The sequence below is a fragment of the Pan troglodytes genome, chromosome 1 (genome assembly GCF_028858775.2).
Source record: "Pan troglodytes isolate AG18354 chromosome 1, NHGRI_mPanTro3-v2.0_pri, whole genome shotgun sequence".
Classification (NCBI taxonomy): Eukaryota; Metazoa; Chordata; class Mammalia; order Primates; family Hominidae; genus Pan; species Pan troglodytes.
In genome coordinates this window covers 30,804,726-30,827,639 of record NC_072398.2, presented here as the reverse complement: position 1 = coordinate 30,827,639, position 22,914 = coordinate 30,804,726, and the positions used below count along the sequence as shown (strand labels likewise).

Here is a 22,914-nt window from a genome sequence, read left to right as displayed (position 1 = left end):
AATTCAAGACAGTGATAATGATGTTGATAACAATTGATTGTGTCTGCTTGGTTATGCCATAGACACATTTTCTTTGCCAAAGCTGCTTCTGTCTCTAAGAAAGACACTGCCATCTACTCCCATCCAAGCTGGAAACACAAGTGTCATCCTTTAGTCTTCCTGTTGCTTCCATATCTATTTGGTTTAATTAATCCATTTATCCTGTTGCCACTACTTTAGTTCTTGCCCGCATCTCTCTCTCTCTCTCTCTCTCTCTCTCTCTCTCTCTCTCTTTTTTGAGATGGAGTTTTGCTCTTGTTGCCCAGACTGGAGTGCAATGGCATGATCTCAGGTCACCCCAACCTCCACCTCCAGGGTTCAAGCGATTCTTCTGCCTCAGCCTCCCAAGTAGCTGGGATTACAGGCATGCACCACCACACCCAGCTAATTTTGTATTTTTAGTAGAGACAGAGTTTCTCCATGTTGGTCAGGCTGGTCTTGAACTCCTGACCTCAGGTGATCCGCCCACCTTGGCCTCCCAAAGTGCTGGGATTACAGGCATGAGCCACTGTGCCTGGCCTTGCCTGCATCTCTTTTGTTTACATTAGTTCATAGGGTACCTATCTGTTGGGCCTGTCATTGCAGCCTTACTCCCTTCAGTCTTCTAGGCAATTGCTTCTTTAACCATCAACATTGAAGGACCATTCTGAGTTTTGTTTTTTAATCTCCAATCTGTCATAGACAGGTGTTTTTTTTAAAAAAATCAATGAAAAAGAGTAACTGGAAACATGACCACATTGTTGGCCATCATGGTAATATCAAATTACTATAAATGTTTATAAATACTTACTCTCAATTTGTGAATTCGCAGTTGATTCTAGTTACAGTAATGTTCAGTAAAGTTGCAGGAAACCCTGAATCCCTGAATTAGTGAACCATTGCTTCTAGAGGAAATACAGTTTTAGGCTCCTGTGAGCCTCTGGTCAGAACATTTTTGTCATTTTATCAATACATAACCTTGTCTTATGTGGATTTTTTGGGGGTTTTTTGTTTGTTTGTTTGTTTGTTTTTGTTTTCTGAAACAAGATCTGGCTCTATTACCCAGGCTGCTGGAGTGCAGTGGTGCAATCTTGGCTCACTGCAACCTCTGCCTCTTAGGCTCAAGCCATCCTCCCACCTCAGCCTCTGGATTAGCTGGGACTATAGGCGTACACTACCCACACCTGGCTGATTTTTGTATTTTTGGAAGAGATGAGGTTTTGCCATATTGCTCAGACTGGTCTTGAACTCATGAGCTCAATTGATCTGCCTGCCTTGGCCTCCCAAAGTGCTGGGATTACAGGCATGAGCCACTGCACCCAGCCTTATGTGTGTTTTTGTTTGAAGACAAAGAAGAGCTCCACTTGAAATGTTTTTCAGAAAGAAAGTGTTTGATTTTCCTTGGCCACATGCGGGGGCATACATCTGTAATCTCAGCACTTTGGAGGCTGAGGTGGGAGGATTGCTTGAACCCAGGAGTCTGAGGCCAGCCTAGGCAACATAGTGAGACCCCGTCACTACAAAAAGAATGGAAAAAACTAGCTGGATATGGTGGTGTGTGCCTGTAATCCCAGCTACTTGGGAGGCTGAGGCGGGAGGGTTGTTTGAGCCTGGGAGTTCGAGACTGCAGTGAGCTGTGACTGTGCCACTGTACTCCAGCCTGGATGACACAGCATGACCCTGTCCCAAAAAATAAAAAATTTAGACTGGGCATGGTGGCTCACACCTGTAATCTCAGCACTTTGGGAGGCCAAGGTGGGCAGATCACTTAAAGTCAGGACTTTGAGACCAGCCTGGCTAACATGGCAAAACCCATCTCTACCAAAAAAGAAAATATACAAAAAATTAGCCCAACATGGTGGTGCATGCCTGTAGTACCAGCTACTTGTGAGGCTAAGGCATAAGAATCACTTGAACCTGGGAGGCAGAGGTTGCAGTGGGCCGAGATTGTGCCACTGCACTCCAGCCTGGCTGACAGAGTGAGACTCTGTCTCAAAAATGAATAAATAAATTTTAAAAACAAAACTCTGAGATTAAAGAAAAAGGAAAAAAAAAGAGAGAAATCATTGAATTTTCTTTTTTTTTTTTTTTTTTTTTTTTGAGATGGAGTCTTGTTCTGTTGCCAGGCTGGAGTACAGTGGTGCTGTCTTGGTTCACCACCACCTCCGCCTCCCAGGTTCAAGCAATTCTTCTGCCTCAGCCTTCCGAGTAGCTGGTACTACAGGCACGTGCCACCACGCCCGGCTAATTTTTGTATTTTTAGTAGAGACGGGGTTTCAACATGTTGGCCAGGATAGTCTGGATCTCTTGACCTCATGATCCACCCACCTTGGTCTCCCAAAGTGTTGGGATTACAGGCGTGAGCCACCGCGGCTGGTCCCCCACTCCCCACCCCCTTTTTTTTTTTGTTTTTAAGACAAAGTCTTGGTCTGTTGCCTAGGCCGGAGTGCAGTGGCATAATCAGAGCTCACTGCAGTCTTGACCTCCCAGGCTCAAGCAGTTCTCCCACTTCAACCTCCAAAGTAGCTAGGACCACAAGTGGCTGCCATCATGTCCAGCTAATTTTTCACTTTTTGTAAAGATGGGTCTCACTCTGTTGCCCAGGCTGTTCCCAAACTCCTGGGCTCAAGTGATCCTCCTGCCGCGGCCTCCCGAAGTGTTGGGATTACAGGCATGAGCCACTGCACCCAGCCTTCAATTTTTCAAACAACAAACTTTAATGCAAACTCATAGCACCATACATTTTGGGCATACTGTACTGTTAGAGGAAGTGGATAATAATAGTTATATTTAATATACTTTGTTGATTCATTAACATTTGAACTCATGGATGGCCAATAATGTGCCTGAACAAAGCTTATTCAACACATATTTTCTCTGAGAGGCACATTGCATCCTTGTGCTTAGGGACACTGCACAACCCGTCAGCATTATGCTTGCGGGCCATTTTAAACATTGCTGTAGCCAAGAAAAAGCACAGAAATGGAAAAAATGTGGCACTAAATAGCTGTAGGAAGATCACCAGTTTACAATGAGAAAGTTGAAACAAGGCAGAGTGTCTCCTTCAGCCTCAGCTAGGAGTGTGCATGTAGGGAGACTCCAACCCTTCACTGCTCTAAGCATGTCTGTGAATGACTGCAAAAGTGCCATGAGTATTGATTTGGGGTTACAAATACATTTTACTGAGTTAGTCGATTCTCAAATACAGAATCCACAAATAACAGTGATTGACTGACTGAATCTCCTTGTGAACTGGCAACAGTCTGCATACCCAACCTGTGTGATCTGACCACTGCTTGCCTCTCAGGCTCACATCTTGTCATTCCCTAGACGACTAGGGTCATAGCATTCTGAACTAGTTTCTGGAATACAGTCTGCTCTCTGTCTTTCTAGTCGTGCTTATGGTACTCTATTGGCATACTCTTTTTATTCTTTACTTTCTCTTAACCAGCTTTTCTCTATCCTTTAGGTTTCAACTTAAATGTCTCCTCCACTTCGTCTTTTACAACTTTTCCTATCTCTGCAATGTAGATAAATAATAAAGGATCATATATTTTACTTATTATTTTAAAACTTTTTTTTCTTATTTTTTTTTTTTTTGAGACAGGGTCTTGGTATGTTGCCCATGCTGGTGTGCAGTGTGGCATGATCATAGCTCACTGTAACCTCCAATTCCCATGCTCAAGCAATCCTCCTGCCTCAGCCTTTTAATAATTGGGACCATAGGTGCATACCACCACGCCTGGTTGAAGAGTCCTTTATTTAATACAGTTAGTAATATAGGTCTGTTTGTTAAAGATGGGACAATTCTCCTTTGGCTTAACTCAGAATTTGCTATTTAATATAAGAAATTGCTGTTTTCTGCTCATGAAATTAAGTATTTCTGTAAAGGTGACCCATGGAGATGGACTTTCTAGTCAGGTAGTTGTATACATGTGGTCTTGGTTAAACTATTAAGTTATCTAAAACTTTTAGATGATAGTACTGGGAAACTATAAAGGCAGAGTCTTCAGACCTATGAGGAATCAGTGTGTAAATTACAGATATATTTAAAGAGTACTGACTTGTTTTATCAGGAAACTGAATCAGGCACTTATATTTGAATTTTAACTGGATTATAAAAATTGATAGGGATGTGCCCTATATCGACATTTGAAAAACTTCCTTTAGTAAGATGCTACTTGAGTTTCATAGAAAACACAGATATAACCCATATGTTGTTTGAATTTTATTTTTCTGGCTTTAATTTCTTTTCACATATTGTATAAGAAAGGTAGAAGAGTGTGCTTTCATGAGAACAAAACTCAAAACTCAAGTATTGTTTGTTAGACTGCAGAAGTTTCCTAAGTTCCGTGGGGACAGAGACCTTGTCACTGTGAGGACAGCTATATCTCAGTTTGGCATAGAGCCTGATTCATGGTGTAGTACTTGATATCCATTTATTCACTGAATAAATTGGAAATTTCTCTTAACATGTTTTTTTAATACTCTTTTCTCATATACTAGATTATCATGGGGGTGAAATTAGCAGTTATATATATCAACTTGAATAATAGCAAAATGACTAAGATTGAATTTTTGGTGAATTGCAGTACTGTCAGTACGATTTGAAATTTGATCATAGTAAAATTGAAGGGGATCATGAATTAGAGATATACAGCAGGTGAATGTGGAAAAAACACCACTCAGTGTGCTTTTCTCTATTTTCTCACTCAGCCACTGAACAGCAACAATCATCACAGAAGACTTCTGTGATTAAATGTGTATGGATTCATTCCCACACCCTAAGCAAGTAATCAATTCTGCAGTGGATACCACCTGTTTGCTCTCCAATTCATTTCAACATTATCTACCTGGAGGTAGTGTCAGACCCCACAGACTGAGGGCTCAGCTTCATAAGACTGCCCAAACCCTTCAGATACCAGTCCTAAATCCAGACCTCTGGAACTTATGACCAACTGACTTAAAATTGGGGTTCCCGTAATCTTCCCTTTGGGTTCGATTAATTTTCTAGAGCAACTCACAGAACTCAGGGAGACACTTAAGTTTATGGGTTTATTATAAAGCATATTACAGCGGATACAGATGAACAGATGCATAGGGTGAAGTATAGGGTGAAGGGGTGTGGAGCTTCCATGCCCTCCCTGGGTGTGCCGTCCTGCAGGAACCTCCAGGAGTTCAGCTATCCAGAAGCTCTCTGAACCCTGTTTTTTTTAAATGTTTTATGGAGACTTCATTACGTAAGCATGGTTGATTAAATCATCGAGGTGACCTGTTTAACTTTCAGCTTCCCTCCCTTCCCAGAGGCTGGGGAATGGAGCTGAAAGTCCCAAACTTCTATTCCTGTCTTGGTGCATCTAGTGACCAGCCCTGATCCTGAAGCTGCCTTGGGGCTACCAGCCCTCAATCATTAGCATACAAGAAGATACTCCTTTGGAGATTCCAAGGATTTTAGGAGTTGACCAAATAGATATTTCACAGTATCACAGAAGGTAAAGTGCTACAGTCTGCATTTTAAGTAATATATAAATGACAAGTGTTATACAGGAGAGGGTGATGGCCCTACCTGAGTTATCCATGAACTACTCAGATTTATTGACTTGATACCTTGTTGGAAGTTTAGATACAATATATACTCGGTTCTTAAGCTTGTAGTCTTAAAACAATAAGAACCCCAAAACAGAAAAGCAGTCTTCCTAGTCAGTAAATCACCTCAGGTGAAAAAATAACAGTGGTTGATGATATCAAGTATGATAAAGGGTAAGATGATAGCCCCTGCCTCTGAGTTATCCTTGAGCTACTCAGATTTATGGAAGCTAAGATGCAACTCTAACTAGATTCTTAAGATTGTAGTCTTGGGACAGGGTGCGGGGGAAGCGTCTGTTGTCTGTAAATCAACCCAGGTTAAAAAAAAGAAGCCTTGATTGTTACTCGGGGCTGTGATCTGATGACTCCTCCCTCATAGAATGTGCCCATATGACTATAAAACAATAAGGAGTATCATTTCAGGTTTTCCAGGCAGCTAAAAAGCCCGAATTGTTCTTGTTATGTATGTGAAAAATGGCCATCTACTTATAACAAAAGACTTGATAACAATTCAGGTTAGAAGGTCCTAGGAGATATTCCTTCATTTTTGATAAACTACAATGCTGTATTTAAGATATAATAACCTAGCGGATAAATGTGCTTTTCATCAAACTGTAGCTTATAGCCTCCTTTATCATTTAAGTTACTTAAAATAGCAAAGGAACATGCCTAAGAAATGAAGTATATCATAGTCCTACTTGAGTGGTTTAGCAATTTATAAGACAGGCTCAGGAAACAGACTACTTCCAGAGTCTATCTGTTTTGGCTTGCCCAATAGCACATGTAATCACATCTGACAGTGTTTTCCCATGGTAGCACTATCATTTTATTTTTGGTTATTTTTATGGAAACCTGGGATGACTTCATTTTTTTCAAAGGTAACTTTTTTTTTTTGAAGTTTTAAAGCACCAATTTTGAATATTCTAAATTTAGTAATTGGCAGGAAAGACCATGTGGCATGAGCAGAACAGATGATTTACAGCTGAATGGGGAGCAGTAGTTTTAGAGAGCCTTGAATAACTAGGGGGATATGTATACTTAGGTAAAATCAGAATGAGGATGGTGAGTAGACTGTTCAGCTTAACTGAGGCTTAGATAGAAATTTTTTAAATTCAAGCTTTATTAAACTATGTTTTAAAATGTGTACATTAGTTCAGTACACATTAGTCTAAATTGAATCTCTGATACAAAACTTTGTAGTGTCTCACAAGTTGACAGGCCTGTTAGCTTTGCCTTTTTGACTTTGAGCATGTTTTTAACTTTTCTAAGCTTCAGAATCATCACCTGTGTAAATACAATAATAAAAGCAACTCATAGAAATGTTGTGAAATGAGCTGGGTGTGGTGGCTTACTCCTGAATCCCAGCACTTTGGAAGGCTGAGGTGGGTTGATCATTTGAGCCCAGGAGTTCAAGACCAGCCTGGACAACATAGTGAGACTTCATCTCTACAAAAAATTAGCTGAGCGTGGTGGTGTGTGCCTATAGTCCCAGCTACTTGGGAGGCTGAAAGGAGAGGATTGCATGAGCCTGGGAGATAGGCTGCAGTGAGCTAAGATTGTGCCACTATACTCCAGCCTGGGTGCCAGAGTGAGACCTTGTCTCAAAAAAAAAAAAAAAAGAAAAGAGAATAAGTGTTGTGAAATGATAATACATAAAAAGTGCTTTATAAATAGTGCCTAGATCTAACTACATGTTAGCTAGTTAGTATTATTATTTTATAGTACTTTGGAAAGGTTGTAGCACAGAGACATTGGCCACTCATGAAATAAGCAAAAGGTGGCCTGCATGTGATGATTCCCTGGCATATGAGTTATAAACTATAACAAGACTTAGGCAGCACTTTTATAATTGAAGTCACATTTATTTTCCCTCTATTTCTTGACATCAATTTTTAAGCTCTCTTCTCTGTTCCCCAGGTCCTCAGGATCTCTGTCTGTCCTCTGATTACTGATTATCATTTATTTAGTGCCTACTGTTGTGCCAGGTCTGTGCTAAGCGCTTTTCATGTGTTATCATATTTAATCATGATAGCAACCCAGTGAAGTAGTTACTGTTTTTATCTCTGTTTTACTGATAAAGAAACTGAGACACAGAAGGGTTAGGTAACTTACCCAAAACTAGGCTATTAGAAAGTACTGGAATAAGAACATAACACCCCAAGTCTAATTCAGTAATCTGAGCTCTTAACCCCTATGCTATAACTCTCTAGTCATCTAAAGCTTCTCATTTAACACCTCACATGAATTCAAGATTCCCAATACCAGAGGCATTCCTGCCTTGTTTCTTTCTTCTTCCCTACCACAGCCACATAAAAATTCTCATTGTATGTGTCTGTGAGTGTATTTCTGCATGTGTGTGTGGTGTGTAATCAGCATTTAAGTGGTGCTTACTAAGGGGTAGGCACTCAAAGAACTTTACATATTTTAATTATGAAAACCCAATGAAGTACCGTTTTATTCCTATTTTTACAGATGAAGAAACTAAGGCAGAAGACTTAATGTCAGAAAAGCCACTTAGATTAGTGTGTGGAGTTGAAATTGAATCCTGCTAGCCTTACTTCATTGTCCCTTACTAACTGTCCTCAATCATGTTTTTACCGGGAGTTCTGTTTGACTTAGGGCAAATTTTAAAGGTGTGAAGGAAGTTAAAGGTTAACCAATAGGCTTACCACTTTCAGGTGGTATTTACATTTTAAAAGAAAAACTGTAATAGAGAATGTTTTTAAAAGTAAGGACTTAAGATAAGTGCTAAGAGAAAAAATTCCAGCTATTTGGCCTTTTATTGGAAGCACACACCTGGAGTATGAACTTTTAAACTACTTGGTTTTAATCTTGGAATTGATGTGTATTGCATTTCTTGGATCATAAGTCATGCTTTTATGAAATCCCAATCTTACTTTCTTTATGCCCAATTTTTACCATCCAATTCTCAAATCTTTTGTTTCAGCCAGTCTCAACTTGGTGTCATTTTATAAATATTTCATCATCTTTAACATTCCCATCCCTTTGGACATGCTGATTTCTTCTGCCTGGAGTGCCAATAATAATATGATTACAATAGTAATTTTGATTTTCATACAGAGCACTGACTCAAATCTAGGATGTGTTTGGTTCTAGGTTCAGTGATCTTACCATCTGATCAACTGGCTTGGGTTATGGAATCTTACTTCCTTGGCTTCCTCCTTTCTTTTGTCATTCAAATTCTTGCATTAAGAAACAACTTGAATATCATCTTTGTAAAACTTTCTCTAAGCCATCCCAGATATCCCTGGTCACCCTTTCCTCGTTGTTTTTCTTTAAGAACACCTACAAATTCTATTGCAATTTGGCTATGTAATTTATCCACCCTACTAAACTCCTGAGTTCTTCAAGGAGAGAAACCTAGATTTAGATTTTTCCTTTGTCCTTTCTTGGCCATCACTCATAAGTGCTCAGTGAATGTTGAGGGACTGTGAGCCTTCTTAAAACTTTATCCCAGGCTAAGGAAAATGGCTCACTTTCCTGCCAGCAGCTAACCATTCGTATCTGGGGTCAGGGAACAGATGGCAAGTTTGAAAGGGAGCTGGAGGTTTTGGGGAAAAGGCAGCAGGAGATAAGAAATGCGTTATGACTACCTCAGTACGTCGGAGGTTTAGCCCTGCTCTGTTCAATATGGTAGCCTCTAGCCACATGTGATTTAAATTTAAGGTAATTAAAGAAAATAAAAATTCAGTTCTTCAGTTGTGCTAGCCACATTTGAAATACTCAATAGGCTCTTGTGGCTAGTGGCTACTGAGCAGCTTTAATAGAGAACACTGCCATGATTGGAACTTTTAGTCATTACTTCAATAAGCATCCTTTGTAGTCCTTTAAGTTCCAGATTTTTATAGTAGAATGCAAAATTAATGTTTAAGGCAACACACAGGACTTCAAAGGCATTTTTTACTTGTCTGGTGATTTCCGTCTATGCCCTTAGACACCTGGCTATATCTGCTTCTGCTGTTATAGATCAGTGAGTGGAAAATTTTTTAAAAACCTCATTTGATTAGGATATAATAATATTTTGAGCCAGTTCTATTTTCTGATTTGCATAGTGATAATCTTTGATATCCTAGAAGTAAATCCTATTTTTTTAGTATGCTGGGAGACTTCATTACTTTGGCATTTTTAATTTGTTCATATTAAATGTCATCATTTTCATTGTCAGTGAATGCCTGATTAAAAACTTCTGAGATAGAGCTTCTTTAAGAAAATAATAAAATAAAAACCATGACTTAAGGGAATTCTTATGGATTTTTTTTTAATTGGTGGGGTGAGTGCAGGTTGCATAAAATGGTGCTATAAACTTTTCATGGATTTATTGTGTGTTCATATTATGCATGTTGTGGTAGTCAAGCGGGGTAAGAAATGCACCAAAGAAAAATAGCCATGGTTTTGAAGTGGAGAATTGGTGTGGGTTACACCATCAGAAAGTGTTTTGGCTTGCTTTGGCTGCCTTTACAGTACCATTGAAAAACATGAAATCTGTGGCAATTTGTGTGTGAATACATCAGGACAAAACACTAGATGTCAGTGTTGCAGTTTTGACATGTTACCAGGAGCTAGTCAAGATTTTTCTGCTTTTAATCACCAAGATATTTTTTTATTGACCCAAACTTTTAAGCCATCTTGCCTCCTTACATTTAGTTAAATACTTACTACAGGAAGCACTTTTTCTAAGAATTGTTTATTTTGTTATTAGTGTCTGTGTAATGCTACTGACTCTGAAGAGTAAAACATATACAGTATTAAAATAATACAGCTTTCAGCTAACTATATTCTTCAAACTTTGCTTTCCAGTGTACTTTCCTGGGTACACTGGTCCTAGGAGCTGCCTCTTGGGGAAACATTTTGTGGCCCTGGAATAAAATAATTCAGTCTTTTATTGAATTGGTTAATAGTGCTGCCAGCTTTTAATTTAGATACCTTTTTTTTTTAGTGTTATGGGCAATAATAAGATTCTTATATATTAACTATATTTGTATGTTAAAGCCTAGAGTCACAAATGTGTTCAGATTTCTTAAATTGATCCAGCATATAAGATACAGAAAAAGCTTTGAATTAAATGTTTTCATTAATTTTTTTCTCTTTATTAAGAAATATGCAGCTCTATTAGCATGATAGAATGGCAAGTGATTTCTTGTCTTTATAACATTTTCTTTTATACTGTTGGCATTTCGTGTTTTAAGATCATGCTTTTAAAAAATGTGAAATGTTATTGTTCTTTGTTATGTAATGTTCAGTTAGTTTTTTGAAGATACTTTATTTTTACTCATGCTCGAGGTTCATTTTTATATAGGCATGTTTTTATTTCCTACTTTCTAATTTGTTATTAATTTTTACTTGAAATGTATTAATGTTTTACATCATTTTTTGTTTCATGAATTTTCAGCACTGAAAAAATAAAGGTATTACGCAAAAATAATGCCCAAATTGCAAGTATTGTAATCACTTGCTAAAAGTCAGGTCTTTTTATGGCTTAAAGTCAAGAGAGTAGAGGGGATCACTCAGAAGGTAATACCTGACTATGCACTGTCTTCCATTTACTTTGGTCATAACAATAAGCTGATATAAAATGGCTAAGAGGATGTTTAAAGGCAAATTATGAACATTTTGTTGAAATTATTTAAAGAAGAAACTGAGCCTCGGAGTTGAAGAACAGATAATTTTGAAGCAACAACAAGACTCAATCAATAGAGTTCTCAGAAGGTAGAAGCAGCGGTTATGGTTCTGATGCTTGGCTTTGGTAAGGGTAAATGGACCCAGAGCAGCCTCACTGAAATGCTGCAGTGCTTTTGGCATATGGATTGCTTTCTACTCCTCTGCATTTAAGTGAAGGTTCTGATCTGGGTGGGTGGAACAGAATTGAGTAAAGTAAGGAGCAGCAGGAAACCTGCTTATGCCTTGGCCTTTTTCTTCTAGCGTTAAATAGTATTTTATCTTAATGCAAGTATATCAATATTTAAAAAAATACTTAAACTACTAATATTGTTACATTTGTAGAGGTACTTTGATAGGAAAAGTTTCAGCTAATGGCATTTTCTGTAATAATCTTTTGAGATTCAACTAGTTTTGGAGTCATCCAAAGAAAGTGCAGTTATTTACCCAAAGACATCACTGCTAAATGGCAGCTGTTTGTATATTACTGAGTTTTCTTCCTTGTTGACTTCTCAGCCTTCTTTGTTAGCTCTTCTTCTGCTAATTAAAAAACACTCCAAGTTACTAAGCTATTGGATGATTGTCTTCTTCCAAGTATTTCCTAATAAGTTCTGCAGGTTTCTGAAGAACAGAAGCTCTCCAGAGGGCTCTGGATCATAGAGATGCATGCATGCAATGCTGGGTGCTTGTGCTCTCCTTGTTAAAGTGCACTTAATTTAAGAAGGTGAGAAAGAGCTGCTCAGCAAGTTGATTTGCAAGACAAGCCGCCTTCTGGACTATTGTTTCTGCTAATCTTCCTCATCCATTTGAATTTTAAATGATGAACTAGTTTGCTGGTAACCTGTAGGTGCCTTTTTTGGTGGTTCTGCATGATAAAATTCAATGGTACACTTATACATTTGTATCTTCAATCAGAGCTTGGTATTTTCATTCAGTCACTCAGTGCTACAATTGAATCTAGTATCTTGGGCACGTTGTTAGATAATTTTTTTTCCAAAAATGTTAAAATGCCCAATTTTCTAATGTTATATGCAAATTCTTTTACATGAGGCTGATTTTTAGTTTTAGGCTTTTTTTCTGCATACAAATTCAGAATTTTAAATATCTGGGACAAATCCCTTAGAAGATTTATTCTGATAATACTGTACCTTTTTCTTATTAAAGTTTTCTGTTATTTGTTTTAATAACCTTCATTAGCCCCTTCCATTAGTTTAGTGACACAATTAATGTTCGTGTACTTGAATATACCTTGCACCAACTCCATGTCAACATCTGTCACCATTTTGACAATAAGGACGTGGCAGAGGCTGTTGGATTTGTTTCTGCTGCCTGGGTCCTGGGTTTGGAAGCTGCTGTGACATCCCCTGTATATGTGGCTGGGCTAGGTCTCTGGGAGCTGATGGCAATGGGATAGATGGTCCTATTGCTCTTCATCATTACTATAGCTGTGGGACTCAGAAAAGTACCCCCCTTGCAAAAATGGGGACAGGCAGAGCTCCAGGAAGGGTTCGGGGGGCCTTGGCAGCCTCTGCCTAGGATATTAAAGTTTAATTTGCTTTTACTCTTAGGTTCTATAGGAAGCTGTGGATCGGAAAAGGACCACTTTTATTCTGATGATGACGCAATAGAAGCTGACAGTGAGGGTGATGCTGAGCCCTGTGACAAAGAAAGTGAAAATGATGGAGAATCAAGTGTTGGGACTAATATGGGCTGGGCAGATGCCATGGCTAAAGTCCTCAACAAGAAAACTCCTGAAAGTAAACCTACTATTCTGGTCAAAAATAAGAAGCTGGAAAAGGAAAAAGAAAAGTTAAAGCAAGAAAGACTAGAGAAAATAAAACAGGTGTGTTCCACCAGTTGTCTTGTAGATTAGATTGTTTGTCTAGGCTAGCTCTTATCTTGACCGAACTGTTTCTTGCAGTGTTTGACCAATTAACGTTCCAGTTTTTAACTTGTTTTTTATGTGAAGGTGGATAACTAAGGTTATGTTTAGGAATTTAGTCTAAATTATTCCATTGAGCATGTTCACTTTTTAATCATCTATGCAAAGGCAAAGTAATAGAAATGTAAACGCTGAGGAAACATCTTTTTAAAATCAAGTAATTATACACATGGTAGTGATTCCTGAGCCTATTTTATTTGTTTTAGCTGTCTGTTTGCTGACTTTATTAGGTTGTGAACTAAGAAGCATGTTAGTTACTTTTTTTTTGCCAAAACTTATTTTACAATAGGAATCTGTGACAATGTCATAACTCAAGGATTGGTTGTAGTTCTGAAAACGGATTATTTCAGTGTTAGATACAAATCAGTGTTGGATAAATTTGAATTCATTATGCTTTTGTTGAACTACTGATGATAGTTGTTAGACTAGGTATAATCTATTAATTAAAGGCCAAAAGTTGTACATAAATTTGTTGTGTATTATAAAAGCTAAAAATCCGTGATAAGGCTTTCATATCACCTGTACTTGATGATCTCTGTCTAAAATACTTGGTTACTAAATTAAGCATGTTTTTTAATTAAAGAAAAAATAACTTTCTACAAACGTACTGGCAGCATAGGAGTACTAATTCCCAAAGTCACTTCATAGGTAAAAATGAAAGAAACATAGGTTTGAACTGACATATATTTCCTTTTATGTTTACCATCTCCTTTTCTTGTTTCAAGATGAATGTTTTCTTTGTTCTTAATACTGGTTGCTCTGTGTGAAAGGTGGAAATTTTTAAGTATTGCTCTTAGAAACACAGCATACTCTATTATTAATTCAATATTCTTATTGTACTTTATTTAAGGTAAGTTTTGTCTTTAAATCTTATGGATAGCTTTTCAACTGAAAATTTGAATCTTTGTTTATTATCTGGCAAATGCTAGAAGAGGCTTCAAAAATATCAGAATCTTTGATTTCCTCTGGTCTCAGAGTTCTAGTGAGGGTAAGAACATTTTGAAGCCAAGAGGAATGAGTCTGTAACTCTGCTCTAGGCCAAAGCTTTGAGTGCTAGAGATGATACTGTCTCCATAATGCATGAAAGCGCATGTATTGATACCAGAAGCAAGACATGGCAGCCACAAATGCTCTTTGTGTGTATTTCTTAGAAGAGAATATGTAAATTATTATTTCCTATTTTAACTATTATGGTTTTCCAATATATCAGCTACTTATTTCTAATCATAAATACAAAAACAAATTTCAGAGTTAAGAATGTTTCAGGATTAAGCATACATATTATCCTTTGAGTACGGAATATAATTAAGAATTGACTGTTTCAAACTTAAAAGTAAGATTTAAAAAAAAAATTCCTGTCATAATCTGACAGTGAATTTCATGACCACTAAAATGAATTGTCTGGTTAGGAGAAAAATCTATTTCTTTAGAAAGCTATCAGGCTAATCTTTATAGTGAGCACAAGAATTTGGTTTTACTGTGATTAGACACTTTCATTAATACAAAATGAGAAATAGATGAGTAAAGGCATAGATAAAAAAAGAAATTTTAATAAAAACGTTGTCTTTATTACTGGTTTTGATGCTTGCCAGCATTCATTGATTAATGCATTATATCATTATATTTGATATTTGGTTAAATGTTGGCCTGAGAAGGAGACATGAACATGCAATGTATCAAATCAGATTCCTGGGACCAGGATACTATTTAAAGACAAGTTCAAACTAAATTATGTTACCTAGGGAATTTTCTTATTTCCCACCTCCCCTTCTGCTTCTGTACAGTTTGCTGTAGCTTACAACTGATAAACCATATATGGCAAGAATATTGGTCAGATATGCTACAAGAGGAGAAATGGATTTAAATGATTCTCTGCATAGAAAAATAGTCATTGTATAAGTATCTGGATACGATGCTGTTCTTTTAAAAGCTGATACATTTTCTTAATAATAATTCTGATGACTGAGGAAGTCATTTTCTGAAAGTAAAGATAAACTTACAATTTTCAAAGAGGGTAGTTTGGAATTCTTCCTTATGCTTCCCTCTGATGATCTGGTGATGGCAGAGCAGGCATGTGGCTCCCTCACACCCTATCTTGTACTGCCTGGCCGAATATGCTGGCAGCTCTCCAGGCCCCTGCTGTCAAAGGGCCTGACAGAAACTCACTTTGTGCCTCTCGCATGACACGCTGAGTGCTAACCACAGGCTCTCGAAGCTGAACCCCTAACATTGTGTTTTTTTAAAAGTCCCTGACAAACTAAGCCAGAATGATTTATTACCTTCACCCTTTCACAGAGTATCATACCAATGTTTGCTGCACTTTCAGAAATATCTAATATTCTTTCACATAACAATATTTATAACGCAGCGTGATAAGAGGCTGGAGTGGGAAATGATGTGCAGAGTAAAGCCAGATGTTGTCCAAGACAAAGAGACAGAGAGAAATCTTCAGAGAATTGCAACAAGGTAAGGTAGTGTTTTTGCCCTTTAAAAAATAAGTATACTAAAGCTTTCATAGTGGTTCTATTTTTGACCCAATTTGATTCTTAAGCTCAGCCTTCTCAGAGCCAAGTGATATATATCTAAGCCTGCCTGTTCAACACTGAATTCAACCAGAGATTTTCCAGGTCTCGTGAGGCAAGAATATAATGTGCTAAGTGTATATTTGGTAAGAACCTATTTCAGATCATCTTGTTTTTATAGTCACGAGAACTGTGTAATCAGACCTCTTACTGCATTTCTCTTATGATGCTTGTCTAAATTTGTGGCACTCAATGATGATTTTTATCTTGCATTATATTTATGGCATAATACATTACACATTATAGCTATTTCGTGCTATCTTTTTACTCTGCTTATTTATTCATTGGCACCAAACGTTTACTTGATGCCCTCTGTGTCCAAAGACAAACAGGATATAGTGGCTGCTAGGTGGTCCTTGCCTGGTCATCTGTAGGAATTACAGTCTCTTTGAGAGTAGAATTATGTCTATGTGTTGGGAACATAGAACAGGAGATTGTCTGGGAGAGTTTGAGAAGGCATTACGGAGGAGATAACATTTGGGCTGCTGCTAAAGAATGTAGCAGTTATATTTAGCAGAATTACTTTTAAATTCTTGTTACCTAAATTATTTTGGTCATTTTCTAATCCATCTCGGTGTTACACAGTGCGATAGCGTGGTGTGGTGAATAAGGGCATGAGTGATAGAGCCAGACTGCTCGGTTCAAATCATAGTACTGGCTCTTACTAGCAGTGTGTCCCTGGGCATGCTACTTGATTTCTTTTTCTCTCAGTTTATCTGTAAATAGAGGATAATATACCTAGCCTATAGGGTTTCTTTGATAATTAAATGGATTAATACATATACAGAACTTAGAAAAGTACAGGCTCAGTACATGAGAGTGAGTGCCTCCTTAAATTTTATGTCCTAGGCGCCTCCCTTTCCTCACCCTGGTCCTGTCACTACTGTGAAGGGTCTGGAATTTTACTCTCCTTATAAGCTCATAAGCTAGCCTGTCAAAGTTTCCTGGATGCTGATAGAAGACAAGACACTTTGGATCAAAGACAAAGGACTTTCTTATTCATGGCAAAAACAGTAGCAGAGCTTCATGTTCCCACTGTTTCCTTTGTCCCATAGAGGGAGTGCAGGTGTCCTAGATGGATGCCCGCATGTGCAATATGTTGTGTTATAAGAACTGGAACACTGTGCTTGGGAATCTATCACTTTTATACTGATTGGTAACAAGCCTGCTCTTTGTCGGGGGGAGATGTTACCTCATCCCTCAAGGTCACTACCTACAAACACAACCCTGAGAAATGGCCTGGATAAAGAGCAGTCAGGTGCATTCATTCTTGAAAAATCCAGCAACCATATGCAGGGATGCTCAAGGCCCAATAATTATTGGAAGAGGCAGATTGCCTCTTATTAGAGCAAGAAAATTCATAGATTGCAGAATTTTAGAGCCGGAAGGGATCTTAACAGTCTAAATCAACGCTATCCAGGAGAAATGAATGTGAGCTACATTCATTTGTAATTTAATATGTAATTTAAAATGTTCTTATAGCCACAATGAGAAATATAAAATGAAAGAGGTGAAATTAACTTCAATAATATTTTATTTAACTCTGCATTCAAAATATTCATCATGTAGTCAGTATGAAGCAGTTATTAATGATATTTAAGGATTCTATTTTTCATACTGAGTCTTTGAAATCTGGTGTATTTTCATTTACAGCACATGGCAATTCAGACCAGTCACACTTCAAGTGCTCACTAGCCACATGTGGCTTGTGGCTCCTGTATTGGATGCTACAGGTCTTAATTTTCAGAATTTATCTTTGAATGAACTCAAATAAATACGGAACATAGTTTTTAAAATAAGTATTTTTTAAAGTAGGATTTTACAATGGTTTCATAACACAAGAGTTGCAGATAACATAGCTAAATACTTTTTAAGCTACTGAGGCATTATTTTTCCAATTTACAGATGAAATTGAGATCCAGAAAAATCTTTCTTGGAGTGAAGCACAAAGTTATGTACCAATCCACATTTGTTATCTGTTTAGAAATTTATATTCATTCATTGAAATGTATGTTCATTTTTCAGTTGTATTTATCAAATGTATTTAACCACTTATCCCGTTCTTTCCTTTGAGTACTTGTTAAATGCTTGCCTCTTTTCTAGACAGTGAAAATACGTTTTTCCTATCCTCAGAGTTTGTATTCTAGGGTAATTATTTAATACATCATTCTGGTCATTTTATATTCTACAGGGGTGTGGTGCAATTATTTAATGCTGTTCAGAAACATCAAAAGAATGTTGATGAAAAGGTTAAGGAAGCTGGAAGTTCTATGAGAAAGCGTGCTAAGTTGATATCAACTGTTTCCAAGAAAGATTTCATCAGTGTTTTGAGAGGGATGGATGGAAGTACAAATGAGACTACTTCAAGCAGGAAGAAACCAAAAGCCAAACAGGTAAAAACTTTTCTATAGGATTCAGTGTATCAGACTTTCAGCTCTAAAACTAGTCTTGAGATGGAAAACCAGACTATAGAATTACAGGGTTTTGTGTTTTTTTCCTAGATTGTATTAAAATTCCTCCATGCCCGCAACCTTTAGAGATAGGTCTTGCCTCTCTCCTATCTGAAATCCTGCCATTTTGCACATTTTGGAGAATAGAAGCCTGTGTGGGCCACAGCTTTAATTTCAGACTTTACCCATAGATGGTGTGTAACTTACAAAATATGAAGAGTCAGAGAGTTTTAGGAAATAATGGTAGAAAGTCATTCTTGCATTGAGGCATCTTTAGTGATGTTTGGTTGAGAGATTAAGAGCATAAATACTTTCTATGACCTTTGGCATGAGAACTTTGCTTCTCCAGCTGCCTCAGTAGTTTCTTTCTTTTTTTTTTTTTTTTTTTTGATGGAGTCTTGCTCCCTGGCCCAGGCTGGAGTGCAGTGGCGTGATCTCGGCTCACTGAAACCTCCACCTCCCAGGTTCAAGCAATTCTCTTGCCTCAGCCTCCTGAGTAGCCGGGTTTACAGGCACACGCCATCACCTCCGGCTAATTTTTGTATTTTTAGTAGAGACGGGGTTTCACCATGTTGACCAGGCTGGTCTTGAACTTCTGACCTCAGGTGATCCACCCGCCTCGGCCTTCCAAAGTGCTGGGATTCCAGGTGTGAGCCACCGAGCCCAGCCAGTAATTTCTTTTTAATGTACCAGGTGAAAGGTTTTGAGATGTGCTTTAATTTTATAAGTGGTGGGTTTCTATTGTTGTCGTTTTAAAAAAGCAAAATATGTAGTTATATTTTGATGGCTTGATTTCTGTTGCCAAAACCAAAGGTACTTTTAATCAGTCAGGAAATGAGAATTTCTGTCATAAATTTTTTTGTTTGGGAAAATAATTGAAACCCGAGCAAGAAGAGCATTTAGGAATTTTATGCTAGCCTAGGGTTGGAGCATTTTTTAAAGTTTCTTGATTAAGTTCATATTTTACCTAAGTGACAAAAGTTTTTGAATCTACTTGTCTCTTTCTTGAATATCAAAGGGCTCAAATTGTATATTTATATAATAATAGTTCTCACTAGTGCTGCTATTTTAAAGTGTCTATCAGAAGTACTTGTAAATACATGAACACTGTGTTTGGGGATTTATACTTTTTAGTTCAAAAGCCTTAATAGGCTGTATTCTCGCTAGTAACATTTTACTGTAAGAGTTAGAGAAAGATTCAGCAACATTGGATGGGAAAGAACTAGTGGGAAGATGAAGAGACTTAGTTTTTTTTTTTTTTTCCTATTGGTTTCAAAATAACATTTTATAGAGGCACACACTTTTGCTTTGGGATTATTTCTTTCATGAGTTATGAAAATACACAACAGATTCTTTCCACTGGCATTGTATTTTTTTCTTACCATTTGCACTTGCCCTTGACTTTCTTTTTTTCTACTTCAGTGATCACAGTATTTGTAAATCTGGGACAAGGTCAAAAATTGCTTGAGACTTAAGCCAAAGTGATTTTGCTCTAAAAGTAATTTGTTTCTAGAACACCCTGCCCCATGCCATCAATACCCTGACATATTTCTTTCTTTTAAAAATGTGTGTTTTCATGTTGATTGCATATTTATGGAAAAACAGACTCCTTTTTAAAAATTTTGCTTGAGTTTGCATCTGAATAACTATGAAAGTACTATACTATTTGAGATTGGATCAGTTACTGATATAAAGCATATTTCTTGGCTGGATGCGGTGGCTCATGCCTGTAATCCCAGCACTTTGGGAGGCCAAGGTGGGCGGATCACGAGGTCAGGAGTTCGAGACCAGCCTGGCCAACATGGTGAAACACTGTCTCTACTAAAAATACAAAAATTAACTGGGCATGGTGGCACCCACCTGTAATCCCAGCTAATCAGGAGGCTGAGGCGGGAGAATCTCTTGAACCCGGGAGGCGGAGGGTGCAGTGAGCCGAGATTGTGCCACTGCACTCCAGCCTGGGTGACAGAGAGAGACTCCATCTCAAAAAAAAAAAAAAAAAAAAAACATATTTATTAAGTGCCTGTTTCTACCAGGTGTTATCCTTGTTGTGTCCTTTAAAATCTTACAATTAAGATGGACAAATGACTTCAAGTAAATAAGTAAGCAAGATTAACTTGATAGTAGGCAAATTCTAAATTAGTATGTCAAGTGCACGTTAACATTAGTTACACCAGCTCTAACAAAATGTACATTAAGTGGCTACCCCTGTGTGAAGGGAATTTCAGAGTAACTGTGTACTATTTATTTAAAGCATAGATCATTATATCTATGTATGTTACTTGAAATAGGTGAACTTTTAAGGTAGTTCAAGGGAAGGCAGGGTGGCAAAGGTGAGCATAGATTTGATGTGCCAAAGTGCTATTCAGAAATGAATCATTGATGAGCTAAATAAAGGAAAAGATTAAGAAAGTAGAAAGTAATATTTGCCATTTTTTTCTTATATTTAACCTTGTCCTAGCACCATAGCTATTGTACTCTTTCCTCATAGATGTTCCTTCTCTCATCATAAAATGGAACAAAAGAAATCTTATTGTTTTCCCTTCCCTGGGCTGTAATGATATTCAGAGCACAGATTTTTAAATTCAATATTCCTAATATTGTGAAGTCTCTAAAATTGGAGGCCACCCACATATAAACTAGATTCACTGGCAGCCATCTATCAGGATACCAATTTGGAAACACCTTCATTTTAATGACTTCAATTCTTTTTCCCAGTTATATGTGTTATTCAGTTTTGACGTTAAAGTCTTATGTTCAATAATCAAAAGAGGCAGGAGTTTTATATTAAATATGGATAGAATTGTAATAATATAACATAGGTTATATACATTGAGCCCATTATAGTTAACCATACTTTAGGAGTGGTTTTGGTGTTTGGTTTTGTTTTCTCCTAATGTACACATGACTTGGGAATTTATTTTAAAGAACGCTTTTTTTAAAAAATAATTGTTATAGAAATTTCATATTTCTTCAAGGTATAAGAAACAGACATTGTGATAAATGTTTTTTAACTGTGATAGGGCCCGAACAAGTCATTTTTCTTTTTCTTTCTTTCTTTTTTTTTTTGAGACAAAGTCTCGCTCTGTTGCCCAGGCAGGAGTGCAGTGGAGCGATCTCAGCTCATTGCAACCTCCGCCTCCTGGGTTCAAGTGATTCTCCTGTCTCAGCCTCCCGAGTAGCTGGGATTACAGGCGTGCACCACCATGCCCAGCTAATTTTTGTATTTTTAGTAGAGACAGGGTTTCACCATGTTGATCAGGCTGGTCACGAACTCCTGACCTCAGGTGATCCGCCTGCCTCGGCCTCCCAAAGTGCTGGGATTACAGGCATGAGCCACCATGGCCAGCCGAACAAGTCATTTTTCTTAGAGTCTTTTCTGCATTAGAATTTTATTATCAAAGCAATAGGAGCACAGTATGAAAAGTGAATTTATGGTTAAATAAAATAACCACTGCCCTTTTCCATTCTTCTCTATACCTTGGCAACTCTTAGTACTTTCTTCTGGTATTTACCTCCATATCTTAAATAATATTTACACTATTTCTTTATCAGTACTAGATACTATCTTTTATGGAAGATAAAGTTGGTTTTCCTCACACCTCTCCACATTCTGTCCTTCCAACATAGTATATTAAAATTTCTTACACTAGATTGAATACTAGTATTCAATGTGAATATTGTTCACTGCTGAGCAAAATAATATACAATAATAATACTTACTTTCTTCAGCTTTGTTACAATTTTTATTTTTCCTGGAGTTATCACTTGCCTTTTTTTTCCTTTAGTTTTGTATATGCCAAAATCCTTCCATACTCTTCAAAAGAACTGTTAAGCCCTTCTCAGTAGTATATTTCTTGTGATCATCCTGCTGCTACTCTCTAAACTGGTTGTTCTTTACCTGCTGTGCACTGTCATTTTGCAACATTGCTTTATCCCCTTCCTGGGAATTCCATTTGCCTCTCGCCTCTCTCCTATGCAGTATCCTCTGTTTTTTTGGACTAAACGTCTTATTTTCTCTTGGCCTTCTCCTGCATTTTAGTGATGGCACAGTTTTCAGCATTCTGGGAGAGAGTATAGGTGTCCTTATTTTTTATTGATATGTTGGCCCGATAGATGGCTTCCAATATTTGGAAAAGGATTTTTGCAGATGCAATTAAATTAATGATCTTGAGATGAAGGAGGTAATCTCGAATTATTCGGGTAGGCCCTAAGACCAGTGACAAGTGTTCTTAGACACATAGGAGAAATTTGACAGACAGAATCGGAGCAGGCAGTGTGACCATGGAGGAATAGGTGGGAGTGATGTGGCTGCAAGTCAAAGAATGCCAAGAAACACCAGAAGCTGGAGGAGACAGCAAGGGATGGGTTCTCCCCTGAAGCCCCAAGAGGGGGTGAGGCTTTGCCAGATATGGGCATCGGGCCTCCAGAACTGTGAGAGAGTAAATTGCTATTGTTTTCAGCTACCTAGTTTGTAGCAATTTGTTATGGCAGCCACAGGAAACTAATAGAACATAGATGTCCATGTTGGAAAGTAATTTTCTCTCAGAAGTTTGAGAGAAATTTTTTCTTTCTTTCTTTTTTCTTTTCTTTTTTTTTTTTTTTTTTAGCCATTGAGAGGTTCAGTGCTGCTCTGCTCTTTTTGATTCTTTTCTTTTTG

At 37.6% G+C, this 22,914-nt stretch overlaps 1 protein-coding gene across 2 annotated transcripts in view; it reads left to right on the top strand.

Annotated features, from left to right (window-relative positions):
* RRP15 (ribosomal RNA processing 15 homolog) overlaps nucleotides 1-22,914 on the top strand; it is a 46,315-nt gene that overhangs the window by 4,189 nt on the left and 19,212 nt on the right. For both annotated transcript variants that reach the window (XM_009441505.5, XM_016938930.4), the window contains exons 2-4: nucleotides 12,849-13,123; nucleotides 15,591-15,688; nucleotides 17,996-18,197. In XM_009441505.5, coding sequence (XP_009439780.3) covers nucleotides 12,849-13,123; nucleotides 15,591-15,688; nucleotides 17,996-18,197 — 575 coding nt within the window. The remainder of the gene's footprint in view (nucleotides 1-12,848; nucleotides 13,124-15,590; nucleotides 15,689-17,995; nucleotides 18,198-22,914) is intronic.